Genomic DNA, 20286 nt, shown 5'->3' with positions numbered 1-20286 from the left:
CATTCCTGGTTTATTTATTTGAATTGGAATCTGAGGATATTTTCTCAGGAAGCGAGACCCAGATCTCCCAGATCCCAGTTTAATTCTGTCCAGTGACCACCAGTAGCCTTGTTAAAACATTGATTGGCTCTCTTATATAATAATGTCAGGGAACTGAACACAGAGGGGGGAAACTAGATGCAACTGAGTTCTTTCAAAATCAAATGTTGTATCATTTGATAGTCCCAATTTTTTTCTTCAGTTTTCACATATCAAAGCTCTTCATTTTTTATAAAAGCTAAGATTATTTAAGATTTTGACAGTTTTTGTAAACGTTTTAAAGAAAGGAGGAAAACTTAACTATATTGCTGGTATGATATAATGAGTTGCTTTCCTCCTCAAGGGTGAATTTTCCTTTTCTTTGATATGTACTCAAACTGACAAGGTACTAGTGATGTACTCTTGTTCAGTCCTGAAATACCTTTTGGAATTAATGCTATGTGATGATTAAATGTGGCATTTTATTAAAATGCCATTTGCTGCGTTTGTTAAGATTAGCCTGACTTGCTCTCAAATGAATGCTCTTGATTTGTATGTTTAATCTCTTTACATGGGAGTCATAAGGAGTGTGGATTAAGAGAGCTTTATATCATCAAAGTTAATTTTAAAATGTACATGACTGCAGTTATTATCTTAACAAAAAAACAACAACCCCACAACCTAGGAATCCTACCATTGTTGCTTTGTGATAAATATTAAGGATTAAAACTTAGTTTGCCTTTATTCAGTCTCTTTATAATTCTGTTATAAATAAAATTACCCCCTTCTGAAGCCTTTAAATAAAGACTATACTCAATTATGAATCATAACTTTCAAGTTTCATTGGTACTGGAGGCAGTTCAGGAGCATATCATTATTTTCTAGGCTTGGTGGTATCATTATCACTTATTTGTGTTCACCGTACTTGACTTGCAAAATAAACACTCAAAGTTACGGGCATCTTTGAGCAGAATGGGGAGTCTATCTCTTCCAGCTACAGGAATTGAATATTGGGTCAAGATTTAGATTCCAGATGTTCAATTTCTGTTCTAGGAAACCTTTGAAGCTTATCTAGGCTTTCTCATCTCAAGAAAAACCTCAGTACAGTGGTACCTCGGGTTGCATACGCTTCAGGTTACAGACTCCGCTAACCCAGAAATAGTGCTTCAGGTTAAGAACTTTGCTTCAGGATGAGAACAGAAATCGGGCTCCGGTGGCGCAGCAGCAGGAGGAGGCCCCATTAGCTAAAGTGGTGCTTCAGGTTAAGAACAGTTTCAGGTTAAGTACGGACCTCCGGAACGAATTAAGTACTTAACCTGAGGTACCACTGTAATGGTGTACAGGGTCCTCTAAAAGAAAGATCGCCCACTGTTGATCTCCATTATGTTGTGTGTAGCAACAGGAAAGTTTGGTTTGCGTTAGGCTACATTGTGGTTAAGCTAAGCCAACATGGTTAGGGACCAATATGTTCTACAGATGCTTCTGCAACACTAACCGAACATGTATCTTGGAACATGACCTTGAGTCCAATGTGCAGATGTTCCTTGACAGACAAATGGATAGACCAAATCTGAAAACAGGCAGAAGGCAATTGTTCCACCCACCCCAAATCCAAGGCCCAATTTGCCACACAGCTGGTATCTGCAATTATGGAATAGATTGTGCAGTCTGGGAGAGCTGGTGTACAGGTGCGGTAGTGTAGATTACTCATTTTAAATTGGGTAGAGAACCTTTTTGACTCCAAAGGGCCATCCACCTATCAGTTGCATGTTGTCATTATGATGTCAAATGAGTGACAGGTGGGCAGGGCCACCTCTCAGAATTCATTGTGCTTTGCAAGTCTCCACACACTCCCCTTTTCAGCTTCTCAGATTAAGGGCATGAAGGGGGGAGACTTCCAAAAGGCTTTAAGACAGCCACTGCCCTCTTGTTTGAGCCTGTGGGGGACTGGAAGTACTTTTAAATTTAGGGGGAGAAACAGTGACCAAGAACCCATGCAGTGGGAGTCTTCTGTAGAGTCACGTAGAAACATACATAATTCTTTGGAAATAAACTTCTCTTTTTGTGGGGTATATGTGGGGTATAATCATTCATGGATTTTAGAATGCTGAATTCTTCTAATGTAATTATCTGCAGCAGGTTGAGCAAAAGAAACAACCTTATTGGTTGTGATAATGGCTTCCTCAACATTTATCAATTGGCCAAAAATATAATAATGCTAGAAAAATGCAACCTGTGCTGCTGTTAAATGTAGTGCGACTCATGCAACACGTTGGCGATTAATATACAAAGAACAATAATTATACATACTTTATCAACCTTCTTATCAATATACATATCAAGACTTTGAGATTAGACCACTGAAGAAGCCCAGAAAACTATCTTGGGAGTGTGTACCTGCAAGCCTCAGTTAAAGGGCCCTATCAGGGGTGAACGATCCGGGTGGCACTGTGGGTAAAAGACTCAGCGCCTACGGCTTGCCGATCGAAAGGTCGGCGGTTCGAATCCCCGCGGCGGGGTGCACTCCCGTTGTTCGGTCCCAGCGCCTGCCAACCTAGCAGTTCAAAAGCACCCCCGGGTGCAAGTAGATAAATAGGGACCGCTTACCAGCGGGAAGGTAAACGCCGTTTCCGTGTGCTGCGCTGGCTCGCCAGACGCAGCTTGTCACGCTGGCCACGTGACCCGGAAGTGTCTCCGGACATCGCTGGCCCCCGGCCTCTTGAGTGAGATGGGCGCACAACCCCAGAGTCTGTCAAGACTGGCCTGTACAGGCAGGGGTACCTTTACCTTTATCAGGGGTGAACAGTGGCCTTTTGATTAATTGGACTGCTAGGCGAAACAGGTGCAAAACGCCAGGACCCTGTCGTCTACAACTTCATTGTCTACAACTTTATTAACATCTATCTACAACTCTACTAGCATCTCTCGGTATTGTGAATATCACTGAACTTACCTTTTGTTGGTATCTTCATGAACTTATCTAATAGACTGAGTTAAGCATTTGAAAAATCCATTGAAACCAGACATTATAAGTTCATTTTAGGCTGGGTAGTTCGCAAGTCTTTGTGGCTTTGTTTAATGTTGTGTATTTTTCTCAGAAGGTAACTAAAAAAAAAAAGTTTCTATTCTCACCCTGGATAAATGTTATTATATTATATACATAGGAGAACTGAAAAGGTATGCAGTATACCATGGTACTTTGGTTGGTACTGCTGATTTTGGGGTAGGGTGGGGCTTTCAAATGCTTTTCTTAATACTCAGGCTGCAACCCTAGACAGAGGGTCAGACTTGACTGCAGGGGGCCTGAGGTTCAGAAAGCTGTAGATCATAAATGTAGCTGCCTTCTGGGTTGTGATCCAAGCAGGACCGCTGGTAAGGCCATAATATTTTAAATCATCACTTCGTTGTTTGACATGTCTTTTGCAGAGTAAAAATCTGGACTTGAATACCAAGTGGTATTGAGTTTTCTTCTATTCTCTACTTACTGCATCAGATTAATTTTCTTAAAAGGGAAAAAAAATAGCTAAGGCTAAAAAGGAAATAAATTTCCTGGGACTTAAATAGTTGAGGCACATAAATAAAACTAATAGTCTGCTGTGAATTATAGATTCTGCCATCAGACCAGTTGAAAAATCCCACAGTTCAGCTGCCTCTGGGTACTTCAAGTTTGTGTTATTTGTTGTAACTTCTGCTACAGTAAATGGAGAGTTCATTACTTAAAAAGCAGTGAGGCTTTGCTCTTGAGTTAATTCAACTACCGTGAAAGGGAAAATGTGGGTTTGGGTATCTTAAGAGGTTTCCTGGTGAGATTGCTGCCTTCAGGAAGTGGAATTTGTTAAGAACATGTTATTTATAGGAAGTACTCTGTGCTGCAAGAACTAAGATTAACATATCCTAGTAACCCATAAGGGCAACAACAAAAATGCCTCATTAAAGTTTGCAGTGTTAGTCCTCACACTATTTGTGATGCAGGCTCAAGAAATAATTAGTGGATATTTGAGCAAATTAGGCCAGCCTTCTGAAATTTTTGATCCAAATAGCTATTGAAGACACAGGTCTTGCACTTACTCTGCGTTCCTGCATGTGTGCTATCTCTAGTTCAAGGTAAGCCCATAATGCAGGACCCAGACCATGCAGGGCTCCAGGCAACCTACAAAGGGTTGCCTATTTCTGTGGTTCCTCGTCACAGCCTTCCCACACATGGGAGCAAAAATCAGTTTGCATTCTGGTTTTGTAGAGGAAGGGTAGGTTGTTGTTGTTTAGTCGTTTAGTCGTATCCGACTCTTCGTGACCCCATGGACCAGATCACGCCAGGCACTCCTGTCTTCCACTGCCTCCCGCAGTCTGGTCAAACTCATGCTGGTAGCTTCGAGAACACTGTCCAACCATCTCGTCCTCTGTCGTCCCCTTCTCCTTGTGCCCTCCATCTTTCCCGACATCAGGGTCTTTTCCAGGGAGTCTTCTCTTCTCATGAGGTAGCCAGAGAATTGGAGCCTCAGCTTCAGGATCTGTCCTTCCAGTGAGCACTGAGGGCTGATTTCCTTAAGAATGGATAGGTTTGTTTGAAAATAATTTTCAAATTATGTGCTTTAAATCCTCAAAGTACAGTGGTACCTTGGGTTAAGTACTTAATTCGTTCCGGATATCCGTTCTTAACCTGAAACTGTTCTTAACCTGAAGCACCACTTTAGCTAACGGGGCCTCCTGCTGCCGCCGGAGCACAATTTCTGTTCTCATCCTGAAGCAAAGTTCTTCACCTGAGGTACTATTTCTGGGTTAATGGAGTCTGTAACCTGAAGCGTATGTAACCTGAAGTGTATGTAACCCGAGGCACCACTGTATATATTAAGGATAGACAATACGTTAAAGAGCTTTAACAATAAAGAGTAGAGTGTTTTGAAAGCTGAAGTACGGTACCAATATTTTTTATTGTAAACACCCACTGAAACATGTATTAACAATTTCTGCTAAAAATGTGGTATTAACAGTGTGTCACTTATGTGAATTGCATATTAATTCATGCTTATTAAAATAATAAATAAAAAAGTGTTGCTGACTGCCTCCCCCCCCCTCCCAGTGATGACTAGACAGTCTATTTTGGCTCCCACAACCCAGGTCCCAGAAGCCATTTGGCTCCTAGCTTTTCTATCCCAGATTCCAACACTGATTTAAAGACCTAAGGGATACAGTACAACCAAATGTCAATAGCACTCGACCCACTGGATTTATGTTTTCATTCATTTCATTTTATTTTAAAAATCCCAACCAGGCAGAAATTTAAAAACAACAAGTATTTCATCTAAACTAGGCTTACTTGGCTGCTTCCAATGGAAGGGAAATTCTGTGTCCTCCCCTTTTTCTGTTCAGAGCTGTATTATCTTTCAAAGCTGTGTTAGCTTTCCTCTTTTTAAGGAAACAGCAGGCAGCATCAATACAGATGTGCTCTTAAAGCAGAGCAGCTCTGGGATGTGCTTTAACTCTTCCAGCGAGGGAGAGCTGGCTAATGAAAGTGTCGTGTTAATTCTGACATCTAATAGCGATTCAGCGTGGGAGCAAGGCTGGGTGGTGGGGTTGCTTCGTGGAGGAGGGGAACCCTTTTTTTTTTAAAGCGATATTGATGTAATTATCATTCCTGACTCTGCCTCTCCACAGCATCCCTCCTGTCTGTGCATTGCGGAGGAAGGGTTCTTGCACCTCCTTTTGAGCTAATATGGAGAAGGAGGATGTGGGGGGGGGGGTGTCTGTGTGCAGTAACTGAAATGCAGTGCTGTTGAAGCAGTGCCGTAGGTCCCCCCCCCCCATAATGTTTCTACTTGATGATGGGGAGAAGAATGCTTTCCTGTGCGTTGCCTTTGTTAGAGAATGAGATGCTGGCTAAAAACTGAAGAAATGGCTTTGGAAGAATTGGAGTGGAGATTGTATGCTGTTTCTCAGCACACTGGTAGGAGGAGCTGCAGGTCTTAAATACTGTAATGTGTTTTTGACACTTGGTGTTTTTAATAAGATTTTTTTAAAAAATAAACTCTGGTTGTAATTGGCATGATAATTACATATGTCTGTTGATGGAAACTTTATCTGCTGATTGATACTAGGACCTGACCTTGCCTTGAACAGTCTTTGTTAGCAAATGAAGGTCTGTATTGAAGTATCCAGGGGAAATGTACACTTGTTCATAGATGGCTCCTAGAGAAAAGGTACAAACCATCGTGATTCTCCCAAGATAGCTTTCTAAAAATACAGCCTTGAAATTACTTGTGCGACAGAGGGACGATGTGAGCTAATTTTAGCCTGGCTTCATACCGGCTTTTTAAATAATCTTTTATTGCAGGACTTGTTTTCTGAATCAGGAAGACATTCATAGATTCTTGAAAAACCTAATGATGTTTAAGGAATTTTATCATTGTTTAATAGCTGCTTAGTTGTGTCGGAAGTTCCAGAAGTTCCCCCATGCATCTTTCATGAAACAATTCAATGGGCAGGTGCTTCGCTAATGTGTGTCGTGTGTAGTTTTGCATATCTGTTTGAAACTGAAGAGAAGATGTTGCTTAATTTGAAAACAAGTTTGCATTTCCCCCTGTATGTTCTTCACAAGCAAGCCAGGGCTCTGGAATAAGAGTTGCAGTCCAATCCATGCAAAGGGAAAGGAGCTCCATCTTATTTCAGTGGAAGAAGCTCCTTTCCAGTAATTGAATTGTTCGTGCGTTATCATTTTGCATAAAGCTTTTACCCTGTACCAAAAATGCTTTACATATATTAGCCAAGTAATTCTTTAAACAAGCCTATTAAGTAGGCTAGTATTTGTCTTCCTGTTAATACACTACGTTGGGAAGGCAGCAGAGAGACAGCAGCCTGCCTAAGGCAAACTAGTGACTTCATGGCTGAGCTCAGATTTGAACTACTGACTTGTTTGCCCGTGTTCTAACTACTACCATGGACCAGAGAGCATAGCAAGGATGGATGACGAAGGGGACTTTGTCACATTCATCCTTTCTCTCTAGGTTTACCCCCTGCATCAAACATGGTGATCTGTGATGCTTTACAATAGCACAGGAAACAGTAACACCACCCAGAAAGAAGGTTGGATCCTGTACAGATTTTCCTACACCGACTTCTCCCCTTCCTTTGCTGTGTGAATAGGTATAAATGCCATACTGCTGGGGGGCGGGTAATAATATCCCTAGAGCCCTCCTCATATGTGCTATTAGCATAAGGACATCAAAACATCCTACTTCCTTGCCATTCTGTGCTATTAATGTTGTTTCCTTTCTGCCAGGGTTCGGAACTGTCCTTTCATTTTTTTCACGAAGTATCTGAGATAATTAACAAAATGGCTGATGATAGTAGAGCTGTAGTGATTAGATGTATTAAGGATTTGCTTAAAATGAGCAAATGGCTGATAATCTTCTGGTCTGGTTTCTCAGCTGAACGTTTTCTGTTTCTAATTGCTTTGTTGCTGTTAGATTTTATTTGCTATTTTTTCTTGGATTGTTTTCATATTCTTGTAAACCACTCTGAGCTCTGTGAGTGCATTGAAAGGTTGAAGTATGACTCTTCCTAATAAAAACATTTCTTAACCAAGTATGTTCTTAAGTGTCGTGCATTATTTATTAGTGCTAAAGTAGGGTTGTGTGAGCTTGTGTGCGTGCGCTGTGATGTGGCTTCTACTCTTAATTTCTGATGGTGCTTTCTATCTCTGGGTGCACCAAAATTGAACATTAAACTCAATCTATGACTTGCTGTGCCTCGTAATACAGGTTTTGTGCTTCCTGCCATGTAATATATTTTAAGCTCCCATAAAATATGTTGTGAAATGGGAATTTTGCTTTTATTTTTAAATTTCTACTTCCATTTTTTTATTATTAAGGTCATTTGAGCAGGACATGTTGAATGAATTAGATACTTAACAGAGTTCTTGGGGAGGAAAGTGTTTCTGTTCCAGGAATGCAAATATTGCAATAGGACTAAATCTAAGGACACAGTCAAGGTCAAAAGAGTTTTGCTTTTAACTTCTGCAAGACCTGCTACATAGATAATGCTAGAAGTCAGTGCGATAATTTTTTAAAAGGCTTAGGTTTTTGGTATAGGCAATCTGTTTATAATAGGACTGTTATTCGTCAAATTCATAACACTACATATTCATATAAGCTCCAGAAACCTGCATTTCATAAAATGTTATAGTGCTAATTATGCAGAATTGAGTGTATTTTATCAGAGGGTGTGTGTGTTTGTGTGGGTGTGGGCGTATACACACAAACACACACACACACACACACACACACACACACTGGTACCTTGGGTTACATACGCTTCAGGTTACAGATGCTTCAGGTTACAGACTCCGCTAACCCAGAAATAGTACCTCAGGTGAAGAACTTGGCTTCAAGATGAGAACAGAAATTGTGTTCCGGCGGCGCAACAGCAGTGGGAGGCCCCATTAGCTAAAGTGATGCTTCAGGTTAAGAACAATTTCAGGTTAAGAACGGACCTCCGGAACGAATTAAGTACTTAACCCACGGTACCACTGTGTGTGTGTGTGTGTGTGTGTGTGTGTGTGTGTGTGTGTGTACGCAGTATACTGTATTTCAGGCATAGACAAACTTGGCCCTCCAAGACTACAACTCCCATCATCCCTAGCTAACAGGACCAGTGGTCAGGGTTGGTGGGCATTGTAGTCCCAAAACATCTGGAGGGCCGAGTTTACCTATGCCTGCTGTATGTGGATTGGGCACTCTGAACCACTCACAAAAGAGGTCTCAGATTTCATGGGCTTTGTGCCATATGCAGATTTGTGTCCTCTTTTGTGGGCAGAGTGGAGTGCTCAAAAAATAAATAGGAGAAAAGTCTTACCCTGTTGAATTTCTGCCCTGCACACAGCTGTTATAAGGGTACATGAACCCCATAGGGCAACTCTAAGCTGAGGTAGTAATGGTTGCTGACATACCTGGCAGTAGGGCCTATTACACACAAACATACTTCTGAGCAGACATGTACAGTGAGAGAAGCCATTTTGTGTATGACCAAGACACACGGGACCACTAACACACATGCCATTTTCTGCTCCGGAATAGGGCAGAATGGGCTTACACACAATCACTGACGAACGCATTGACCTGGAACACAACCCCCATGCAAACAGGGAGTTGCTTGTATATCATTGTACTTCTTAGTAAAATGTCAACTGTACTATGGTCTTTAGCACCTACACTAGAAAAAGCCATAGCCATGTCTGCTGCTAAGTTTTCAGTTTGCATTTGCCATTGGCTGGGAGCAGGGGAGAATACTTAACATCCACCTGCCGTTGTGTAGTAGTATTTGCAGAAAATTACTATATTTACCACACAGTTCGCTGTAACAGTGTACAATATGCGTGCATATTGGAATTACTGGGTGAAATTTCTCTGCTGTTTTGTCTCCCAACAACTCTTGAAACTTATTGTGAAGTCATCAAAGCAATGATCATGTGCAGTTGCACATGTATACAGTCTCTGAGTATACTTAGTACAGTGGTACCTCAGGTTACATACGCTTCAGGTTACAGACTCCGCTAACCCAGAAATAGTACCTCGGGTTAAGAACTTTGCTTCAGGATGAGAACAGAAATCGTGCTCCGGCAGCATGGCGAAAATGGGAGGCCCCATTAGCTAAAGTGGTGCTTCAGGTTAAGAACAGTTTCAGGTTAAGAACGGACCTCCAGAACGATTTAAGTACCTAACCAGAGGTACCACTGTAAAATACCAGTACCGATTTAACAGCCTTTTAAAAGGTTTCTGCACATTAAATATTTCAAAACAAATGAACCATTCGTAATAGGCAGGGAGAAATCCAGCTTTTCCCCGTATATCTGATTTTAAGGACATTTCCCTCTTTCTCAGTAATGACCACACTGCTCCAAATTAATATAGACACAGCAGGTTTTCATTTTTCCCAGTAGTTTTACCTCTGCCCAACCCCTAGTCACCTTAACACATGTCAGTAACATGAAGGATTGGAAGGGAGGGGAGCACATGCAGAATAGAGCCTTACAGTGGTACCTCGGGTTACAAACGCTTCGGGTTACAAACACTTCAGGTTACAGACTCTGCTAACCCAGTTGTAGTACCTCGGGTTAAGAACTTTACCTCAGGATGAGAACAGAAATCGTGCGGCACAGCAGCAGCAGGAGGCCCCATTAGCTAAAGTGGTACCTCAGGTTAAGAACAGCTTCAGGTTAAGAACGGACATCCAGAACGAATTAAGTTCTTAAGCAGAGGTACCACTGTATTGATTTGCCCAATAGCACCAAACTATAATGGGGAAGGATACTTTTCCTCCTACTGTGAAAATCTCCAACATTTCAATCAACAATATCACATAGATTCCCAGCATCAGCTCCCAAACTGAATAGTAGCTGGCCCCTTCTTCAGTTAAAGCTACTGCAGTGAAGTTCAGCATAGAATCTAGTTGATGGTGCAGTGGTATTAACAATGTGAAGATTGCTGCTACTGCTGCTGCACCGCGGTCCCTATCCTTCTGGGACAGACATCCCAATTAGTTAACAGATGTAAATTACCCAAAAGGGGGAGGGAAACGATGATTCCATCAGGGAGTGGGATTTACATAAGCTCATCTCTGCTTCCAGTAAAATGCCTTGTGGAAGTTATATTTAAAAACCCATCCACATTTCATGATTTAATAAGTGGGATCTGCAACCAAAGGTTGCTGTAGACCCCCAGCTCTGACAGAAGTTCTCCTGTTCAAGGTTCAGCCTGCCCACCAGCCAGCCTGCCTTTTCCAGGGGGAGCAGAGGGAGGCAAGCTAGGTGGGCAACTGGCTCTATCTGTTGTTGTTTAGTCGTTAGGTCGTGTCTGATTCTTCGTGACCCCATGGACCAGAGCACGCCAGGCACTCCTGTCTTCCACTGCCTCCCGCAGTTTGGTCAAACTCATGCTAGTAGCTCCAAGAACACTGTCCAACCATCTCATCCTCTGTCGTTCCCTTCTCCTTGTGCCCTCAATCTTTCCCAACATCAGGGTCTTTTCCAGGGAGTCTTCTCTTCTCATGAGGTGGCCAAAGTACTGGAGCCTCAGCTTCACGATCTGTCCTTCCAGTGAGCACTCAGGGCTGATTTCCTTCAGAATGGATAGGTTTGATCTTCTTGCAGTCCATGGGACTCTCAAGAATCTCCTCCAGCACCATAATTCAAAAGCATCAATTCTTCGGCGATCAGCTTTCTTTATGCTCTATCTAGTGTGCAACAATTCCTACTGCAGTGATGAACTCAGATGGTTGGGTAGCAGCAAGGAAGGAGGATTGGGTGGAGATGTTAAGAGTGGGGAGTGCCAAGTGAAATGGGTGATGGGCAGAGTAAGCAGGCAGTTCACGTGGTGTGTTTTGCACCACCTTGAGCCTCTGGACCAGGCTGAAGGATAGGCGTCCACAGAGCGCATTGCAGTAATCAAATCTTGAGGCTACCAGTGCATGGATCACTGTGGCCAGAATATTCTTGTCTTAGGTCATCTGTAATTGATGTATCAGCCGTAGCTGGTAAAATTCTAGGAGATTTGTAGTGATTTCTTCGTCGACTTCTAATGTACTAAGCTGCCTGTGATAATTTGAGATCTAAGACTGTTTTTAGACTAGTAATGTTTGGCGAGTTTCGCTGCCCTGGAGCAATGTTCAGGTTCTGGTTCCTGTGAAATCTCACCTTTTGTAGCACTGCGCTGACTATAAATAAAACTTGTTAAAGCATATTTTCTCTTGGAAGACTCAAGTCATTGACCACATTAAAACCTCTAAGGTTGGAGGGCTAACCGTTCCCTTGGATTGGCTTTTAAGGTATCAAACAGTTTCAGATTTACTCTTGATCTCATTTTAACACCTTGAATAACTGGAGTTGCTTGCATCTGTTTTCATTGGCTGCTCTTCTGCATATTTCAATTTTAATGTAACTGTGCAATTCTTATTCATTCTGACACTGGCAATCTCTCATGAGAATTTCTATTTGTGTACATTCTCTGTTTTAAAAATTGCTGTGAGGATTGAAATAGGTTTTTTGTGCATAAAGGGTGATTGGAAGCAATGGGAACTGAAGTGCTCAAAAGTGTATTTTTGTACACCATGATCTATTATTAATTTGGGATCTAATCCAGCCAATTCCTAGTCAGTGCACCAATGTTAAATGGCTCTTCCACTCAGGGTTCAGATTTGGTAATTTGCAACCCAAAGAGATGGAGAGAAAAGTGTGCTACCACAGACTGTATCTGAAACGAATCAAGTGGTTTATTAGTGTACAGTGCTTCAGTTTAAGGCTTATTGTTATCTGCATGTTACTGTGAAATCTGGAAAGGATAGCAACTTAACACAATGGAATAGGGAAATAAAAGTTCCTATGGTTTAAAAATGGTGTAAAAATTGCATTACAGTTGAGTTGACAAAGCAATAACAATTTTCTGTTTCAATCCCATCCTAACTGAAGATTTGGCCTTCCTTCCTCCAGCCCATCTTGTTGAGAATTTCAAAGTTCCCTAGCATTTTGGAATAAAGTTCATAGTTAATCCATCCAGGGCTGTGAGCCAGGATCTTGTGGCCTTCAGCAGATGAAGCTGAGTTGAATAGAGAGCAAGGAAAAGAGAGAAGAAATAATCCTTTGAACACCCTTTATACTGATCAGGAACTGAGCCAGGAGGATGGAATTTCCCATCTTCTCCCTTAATTTAATTACTAATGTAGGTGAACTCACATAAAAGGTAGACTGTGGTTTACCATAATCTATCTAGGGGGAATGTATAATTGCGAGCCTTGCTTTTCCAGCACATTCATTGAAACATTTCATCAATATTTATAATTCCTTATGCATTATCATGCTGCTGTTGTTGTTTTTTCTCCTTGTCTGCTTTGGTATATTTCCAAAGGACTCATGCCAGCCTATTTATGCTGATAAATACAGTGTTATCTTCAGGCTCATCATCAAAGCAGTTTGCCAAAAAAGTGCCACAGAACTTGTCATCCATTTTGGTCCTTCATGGATGCTCTACTACTTGTTGCAGATAATGGTTCTGCAATACTTAGCAGGGTCCAGATTAATATCTATTGTTAAATTGCTGGGAGTTTGTAAACAGTTGCTTCAAGTCACTTAGAGATGTACCAGTCAGATCCACCACCTTCTGCCTGCTGGGGGCATATTAGACTATACTTAGTTTTGAGTTTTGTACACCTGGTTGCATATCTATATCTCATTTTGTATAGCATAGTTGACTATGGTGCATCCTAATGTATTTTGGCATGTTTCCTTCTGTGCTTTTAAAAAGCATGGCTTGGCTTGAACTTTGTAGTCAGGGAAGAGCCATGTTTGGCATTGACAAATGCATTTGAAGTTGTTGCCATCTGGTATTGTTTTCTGTAACCTTGGGGAGGCAAGACCTTGCTTTTCCCTTCCTTTTATTTGGGAATTTTCCACTACTATATTTCCCATTTCTAAAAAATGCATTATTTGCATTTATGTAACATAATGAATTGCTACACCACCAACTTGGGTGATTTCAAAGCTGTTTGTACAACTTTTAAGAGATTGGGGTCATACACTCTCCCTTGCTTGCTTTGTTTGTAAATAGGGAAAGGAGTGAATTTAAACCATAAATCTTTGTTGCCTAAACATGCTGAAATCAGATTTGAAACCATTTAAGACATTGGAAAATGTTTAATTAGAAATGTTCAATTATAGTTTTACTGGGACTGTAAAGGATTCTGTATTTGCTTGTCATTCTAAACTATGGTTTAGCATTTACAAGAACGAACTGCAATAAGCCTTTTGCGCTCTACCCTTTCTTCCTCTGGTAAGGCCATGGTGAGATTGGAACAATAAGATTTTCTGTTAGTTTGGCATTACGTCTGAACCATAAGCTGTAGCTACTTTGAACGGGACTTTGTGAATAAGCTCACTTGTAACCCATGGTTTGAAGGTGGCTTGTTTCAGCAAACCATGGTTAAAATTACCCAAAAGTTTGCCCATGGTTAGAAATCATGGCAAGCTTCTGTTAATGAAAAACAGAAACAAAAGTTTCCCAACTTCTCCATATGGGCTTGCTGGAGAACAAATGGGGAGAGGGAGCCCATGAGCTGAAGGCTCTCTATGGCTTCTCTTTTTAATACTAAACTATGACTAAGTGTTTCACGCAAGCAGGACCAGAATGTGACCACATGTTGCAGGTTTCCTTTTTCTGCTCTAGTTTGTGTCTTTGCCTATAACATGTTACTTCTTCTCCTTGCCTCACGACTGCGGGCAAGCAACATATTTGATCCCCGATTCTATTTTAAAAATGTCTCACCTGTGAGGTTCAGGCATCCTAATGGTAATTGCTGAAACAGGGCAGATCTGCTGCAGTATAGCTAATAGCAGTGAAAATGTTCTCTGGACACTCCCTTAGAACATCAGGCAGTGCCCAAATGACTTCAGACTTAAGAAAGCAACCACATTGGATTTTAGCGGCTTGACTTTGACCTGGGGTGGGATTGGAGACGCATCTCATTTTCTGCATTATTATTTATTAGATTTATATGCCTCCCTTCATCCTGGAGACCACAGGGCAGTTTACAACATAAAAAACCCAAAATACACAACATAATTGTGGGGGGGGGGTGTCTGTGCAAAATCTGACTGGAGTGGTTGTTGAATATTGACTTGGATATGTGTGACTGAACAGAATATAGTCATACCTTGTTTTTTTTAATTTAATCCGTTCCGGGAGTCTGTTTGACTCCCAGAACAATTTGAAAACCAAGGCACGGCTTCTGATTGGCTGCAGGGGCGTTCTGCAGCCAATTGGAAGCCATGCTGGACATTCAACTTCCGAAAATCATTTGAAAACCGGAACAATTATTTCTGGGTTTCAGTCGTTCAGGAGCTGAAACATTCAAGTTCAGAGGCGTTCGGCTTCTGAGGTTCTGCAGTATTCTATCATATCTGAGGACCAACAGGCTACCTTGGGGTGGGGGTCTCAGGGGGAATGCAATGGTGGTATGTGAGGGGGTACTACCACAACTACTGCCTGAGGTAGCTTCCTCTGTCTAATAGGACTAGTTCTGACGTGCTTCAGCTGCAAGCAATGTTATTAAGAGATGAAAGATCCCAACAACTTTACTGCTGTTTCCTCTTACATAATTTATCGTTATTTGTGATCCAGATCGCCTGAGAATAATCATGAAGAGACAAAACAAAATATTTCTTCACTTTGCTTATCAATTGATGAACGATAAGGCTACAGTGGTACCTCGGGTTACAGACGCTTCAGGTTACAGACTCCGCTAACCCAGAAATAGTACCTCAGGTTAAGAACTTTGCTTCAGGATGAGAACAGAAATTGTGCGGCGGCGGCAGTGGGAAGCCCCATTAGCTAAAGTGGTGCTTCAGGTTAAAAACAGTTTCAGATTAAGAACGGACCTCCAGAACGAATTAAGTTCTTAACCCGAGGTACCACTGTATCTTTGGCTACTAGCCGTTATGGCTGTCTTCTTCTTCCACCGTTCCACTGTAGCCAGACATTGGGTGGACTTTGCACCTGGCTTTTGACCACTTCTGCCCAAGTGGATATGCCCGGGCGCCAGGTTGGCTCCTGACATCTCCACCATCTGAGGATCATTGGTTCTAGACCGTTTTCCCAAACTAATGCCCCATCCTGTAGAAATCTATCCATTACATTTCATCTGCACAATCAGAATGAATTTCTGGCACCAAAAATGCTTTTTCTGCGCAGCCTGAGAAGGTGCAGGAATGTCCCTGGATCAAGTGACTTTTCTCCTGTAAGTTCCCAGACCTCTTTTTTTTTTTTTTTAAATATATTTATTAAAATTTTCATATGAAACATGCATTTGAAAAACACAACTCATCATTGTCCATTTAACATCTCTCAATTGTTACATAGGACTCCCCCACACCTCCCGCGTACACTTGCATCATTATTAAATTAATTTCAAACAAATTATCATTTTACTCATAATCTTAATTTTAGTTAGCATATAATTCATCCTTAAATCTAATTTAGTGATAGACAGTTATTTTCTGCTCTGGCATCCGGTTCAACACTCAACCAAATTACAATATTTTTGTAAGTAGATCTTAAATTTCTTCCAGTCTTCTTCCATCCTTTCTTCTCCCTGGTCTCGAATTCTGCCGGTCATCTCAGCTAGCTGCATATAGTCCATCAGCTGCATCTGCCATTCTTCCACAGTGGGTAGCTTCTGAGTTTTCCAATTCTTGGCAATCAATATTCTTGCTGCTGTTGTTGCATACATAAAAAATGTTCTGTCCTTTTTTAACACACTCTGGCCGACGATACCCAAGAGGAAGGCCTCTGGTTTCTTAGTAAAGGTGTATTTAAACACCTTTTTTAATTCATTATATATTGTCTCCCAGAAGGCCTTCACTCTAGGGCAAGTCCACCAGAGGTGAAAAAATGTTCCTTCATTTTCCTTACATTTCCAACATTTACTATCAGACGAATGGTATATTTTGGCTAATTTAACAGGGGTCATGTACCATCTATACATCATTTTCATCACATTTTCCTTCAACGCATTACATGCAGTGAAGTTCAGCCCAGAGGTCCACAACCTTTCCCAATCTTCAAACATAATATTGTGCCCAATGTCCTGGGCCCATTTTATCATTGTTGATTTTACCATTTCGTCTTGTGTGTTCCATTTCAGCAGCAAGTTATACATTTTTGAAAGTACTTTAGTCTTAGGTTCTAACAGTTCAGTTTCTAACTTTGACTTTTCCACTTGGAATCCTAACTTTTTGTCATTTTTAAACACTTCTTTAATCTGAGCATAGTGTAACCAGTCTCGCACTTTATCTCTCATCTTCTCTAAACTCTGCAATTTCCAATTGTCACCATCTTTTTCTATTATCTCCCAGTATTTTGGCCAATTGGCCTCCATATTGGCCCCTTTTCGAGCCTTGGCCTCCAGGGGCGACAGCCACCTCGGAGTTTTACTCTCCAATAAGTCTTTGTATTTTGTCCAGACATTAAAAACTGATTTTCTGACAATATGGTTCTTAAAGGCCTTATTTATCTTAGCTTTGTCATACCATAAATAAGCATGCCATCCAAACGCATTATTAAAGCCTTCCAAGTCCAAGACATCCGTATCTTCAAGAAGTAACCAATCTTTTAGCCAGCAGAACGCTGCAGCTTCATAATACAACTTTAAGTCTGGCAGGGCAAAGCCCCCTCTTTCTTTCACATCTGTTAGTATTTTGAATTTGATTCTGGGCTTTTTGCCCTGCCAGACAAATTTAGAGATATCTTTCTGCCACTTCCGAAAACACTCTGTCTTGTCTACAATCTGTAGTGTCTGAAACAAAAATAACATTTTTGGCAATACATTCATCTTGATGGCAGCTATTCGGCCTAACAAAGAAAGTTTTAGTCTTGACCAACTATCCAAGTCTCTCTTAATTTCTGACCAACATTTTTCATAGTTATCTTTAAATAAACTCAGATTTTTTGCTGTTATGTTTACCCCCAAATATTTAACTTTCTTAACCATATTTAGTTCTGTCTCTTTCTGAAGCTGTTCCAGCTCAGTATCTGTCAAGTTCTTTCCCAAAACCTTGGTGGCAGGATTTAAGTTAAATAAGTTCCCAGACCTCTTAACCCAGTTCAAGGTTGTCATATGAACTAGCCAGGTGTCTTTACTGATAACCAATCACAGTCAGTCCATCCTTTGAAAAAATAAGGCTTTAGAGTTGTCTTGCCCAAATATGGTAACTAGACATTCCATTTTGGCAGTTGCAACCTTGGTTTAAGGAGCCATTTGGAACCTAGCTTATATATTTGAGTTTCTAACACTGGAGGTAGTATATACCACATAATACGAACTGCTAGGAACTGCAGCTGGGAAGAGTGCTGTTGCAGTCAGATCCTGCTTGCACACTTTCCATGGGCATTTAGTTGGCTACTGTGAAAACAAGAATACTAGGGCTAGGATGTGCCTTTGGTCTGATCCTGCAGGGCTCATCTTACGTTTTTATGATTCATCTATGCACATTCTTTTTTCTTCTGATTCTTCTGTGAACTAGAGAAGAGGATTCGCGGGTTATTGCTTATAAAGCTCTGCTGTCAACGCAGAGGCACATTATTTTGAAATGTGGTTTTGCCAAACAGAGGCAGTCCCAGCAGTCCTTGACCGTAAGCTAGCTGAATGAAAGTCACTTTGGCTTCTCCTTGTACAACTTGAATGAAAACCAGCTCCTTTAAACTCTGTAGACATAATGTCTGGTTCTCACCTAATCAGAACTGCCATTTATTTTTAGACACCTTTCTCACCCAAAGCTTTTTTGCTTCTGTTTGCTTTGCTTTCCTCTGAGGAAATGGCTTCTGTATCCTCCTTTGTTATAGGATTCTCTGCTTAACTAATCAAGTTAAAACAAATGCAGGTTTCATAACTGTTTCATATTTGAAATTTTCCGACTGGGTTTTTTAATATATTTTTAAAATCGCTTTATCACTGTGTGCCCCTATTTTGAGACTTTTTTGGGGATGTAGACTGACACATTCAATCTTGATTGTTAACTGTGTGATGTGGTAGTGCTTTCTGTTGCATTTAATGATGTACAAAAGGCCATAGAAATTCAATGCTGGTTTGTTTTTTATGTTAAAGAGAAATAAACTTGACCTGCCTTTGTGCAGCTGAGATGTTTTGCTAACTTTGCAGAACAATTGTGTGGGAAAAGTCATATTTATTTTAAAGACTTTATGCCATTTTTCTAAATATCAAAGCAGCTTAAGGAGTATAAGAAAGTAATGTATATACCATAAAACAAATACCAAAGACATAAGTAGCATCAACTGAATCAACAAAACACCTAGCACCTAGCTTTCCAGGCAAGAAAAAGCACCTTGCTACCTTTTCTGAAAGCAAGTAAACAGGCTTTCACTTTACAATGGGAAAATCCTACATTCAGCTGTCTGCCAAATAGGGTATTAAAATGATGGTGTAAAACAAATTTACTGTGAAGGTGGTTTTGTCACCTAGAACAAAAAGTGAGTAATAATTGTTACATTAATTATGTTTTGCAGTGTGGCAGATTTTGTTCTTTTTTAAATCCTGTGATATTTAAGGAAGAAATTCTACCTATTCTGAAATATACTTTGTATTTCTGGCTTGTTCTTTTAAGCGAACAAAGTATTTTGTTCCAATGCCTCCTTAATCAAAAGTGGGATGGAATATGCTTTAGGGGGGAAAAGAGTTTTCACAATAGCATATGTTCTGGAAGGTGTATAGTAGTCTTCAAAATGGTGGATATAACACTTAAAAAGCGTTTTCAATTCTGTTGCTTTGTAGTATTGAACTAACGGTTCTATAAAATCTCTTACGGAAAAGACACTTTTAAATTTCACACTCTGTAACATAACATAGTTTAAGTTACAGATAGGTAGCCGTGTTGGTCTGCCATAGTCAAAACAAAAAAAATTCCTTCCAGTAGCACCTTAAAGACCAACTAAGTTAGTTCTTGGTATGAGCTTTCGTGTGCATGCACACTTCTTCAGATACCATAACATAGTTTAGTTTTCTATGGTTTACATTGAAGAAATGGCTTTGAAGGCCTGAAAGTGAAACATTGCCAGCTAGCACTTCTAAACTGATCCTTCTTATGCTTGTCTACTGAAGTGGCATGTGTGATTTACTTTTCATGCAAATCTTCAGTTTAGGACTAATCATAGATGACTAAACTAATTTTTACTTAGAACAAAAAGCATATTTGATTAAATTAAGCCAGCTAGAGCTGAACCAGGCATGCCATTTTTGCCTTGAAATTTTGCTAGAAAAAACTGGGATTTCTCAAATCAAATATACAGTGGTACCTCAGGTTGAGTACTTAATTTGTTCCGGAGGTCTGTACTTAAACTAAAACTGCATTTAACCTGAAGCACCACTTTAGCTAATGGGGCCTCCTGCTGCTGCCGCGCCGCCGGAGCACGAATTCTGTTCTCATCCTGAAGCAGAGTTCTTAACCTGAAGCACTATTTCTGGGTTAGCGGAGTCTGTAACCTGAAGCATATGTAACCTGAAGCGTATGTAACCCGAGGTACCACTGTATATCATTTGCATCTTCAGAAAAAAAGGCCTCGTATGTAGCATGGTAATTTTAAATTGAAGGAGATGCCTGTTATTGAGTATATAAAAGAAAATCAATATGCACAGATCGTTCCATGTGAAAATCAATTGTCTGAAGAACTAGCCTTCCAAGTGGCATTTTATATACAGGCCAATTCAGAGAATTAGGAG

General features: G+C 40.6%; 1 protein-coding gene across 6 annotated transcripts in view; it reads left to right on the top strand.

The window, feature by feature from the left end:
- The window catches only part of MCF2L (MCF.2 cell line derived transforming sequence like), a 129770-nt gene that overhangs the window by 13011 nt on the left and 96473 nt on the right, over window positions 1-20286 (top strand). Inside the window, exon 1 of one of the 6 annotated variants that reach the window (XM_028728097.2) lies at window positions 5675-5959. The exons of the other annotated variants lie outside the window; for them this stretch is intronic. Coding sequence (XP_028583930.2) covers window positions 5881-5959 — 79 coding nt within the window. The 5' untranslated portion in view covers window positions 5675-5880. Of the gene's footprint in view, window positions 1-5674; window positions 5960-20286 lie in introns of those variants that run through there. 6 annotated transcript variants of the gene reach the window in all.

This window comes from Podarcis muralis, chromosome 4 (genome assembly GCF_964188315.1).
Source record: "Podarcis muralis chromosome 4, rPodMur119.hap1.1, whole genome shotgun sequence".
In the NCBI taxonomy this organism is placed as follows: Eukaryota; Metazoa; Chordata; class Lepidosauria; order Squamata; family Lacertidae; genus Podarcis; species Podarcis muralis.
Note: the sequence above shows the minus strand (reverse complement) of the source record. Positions and strands in the feature narration are given on the sequence as shown.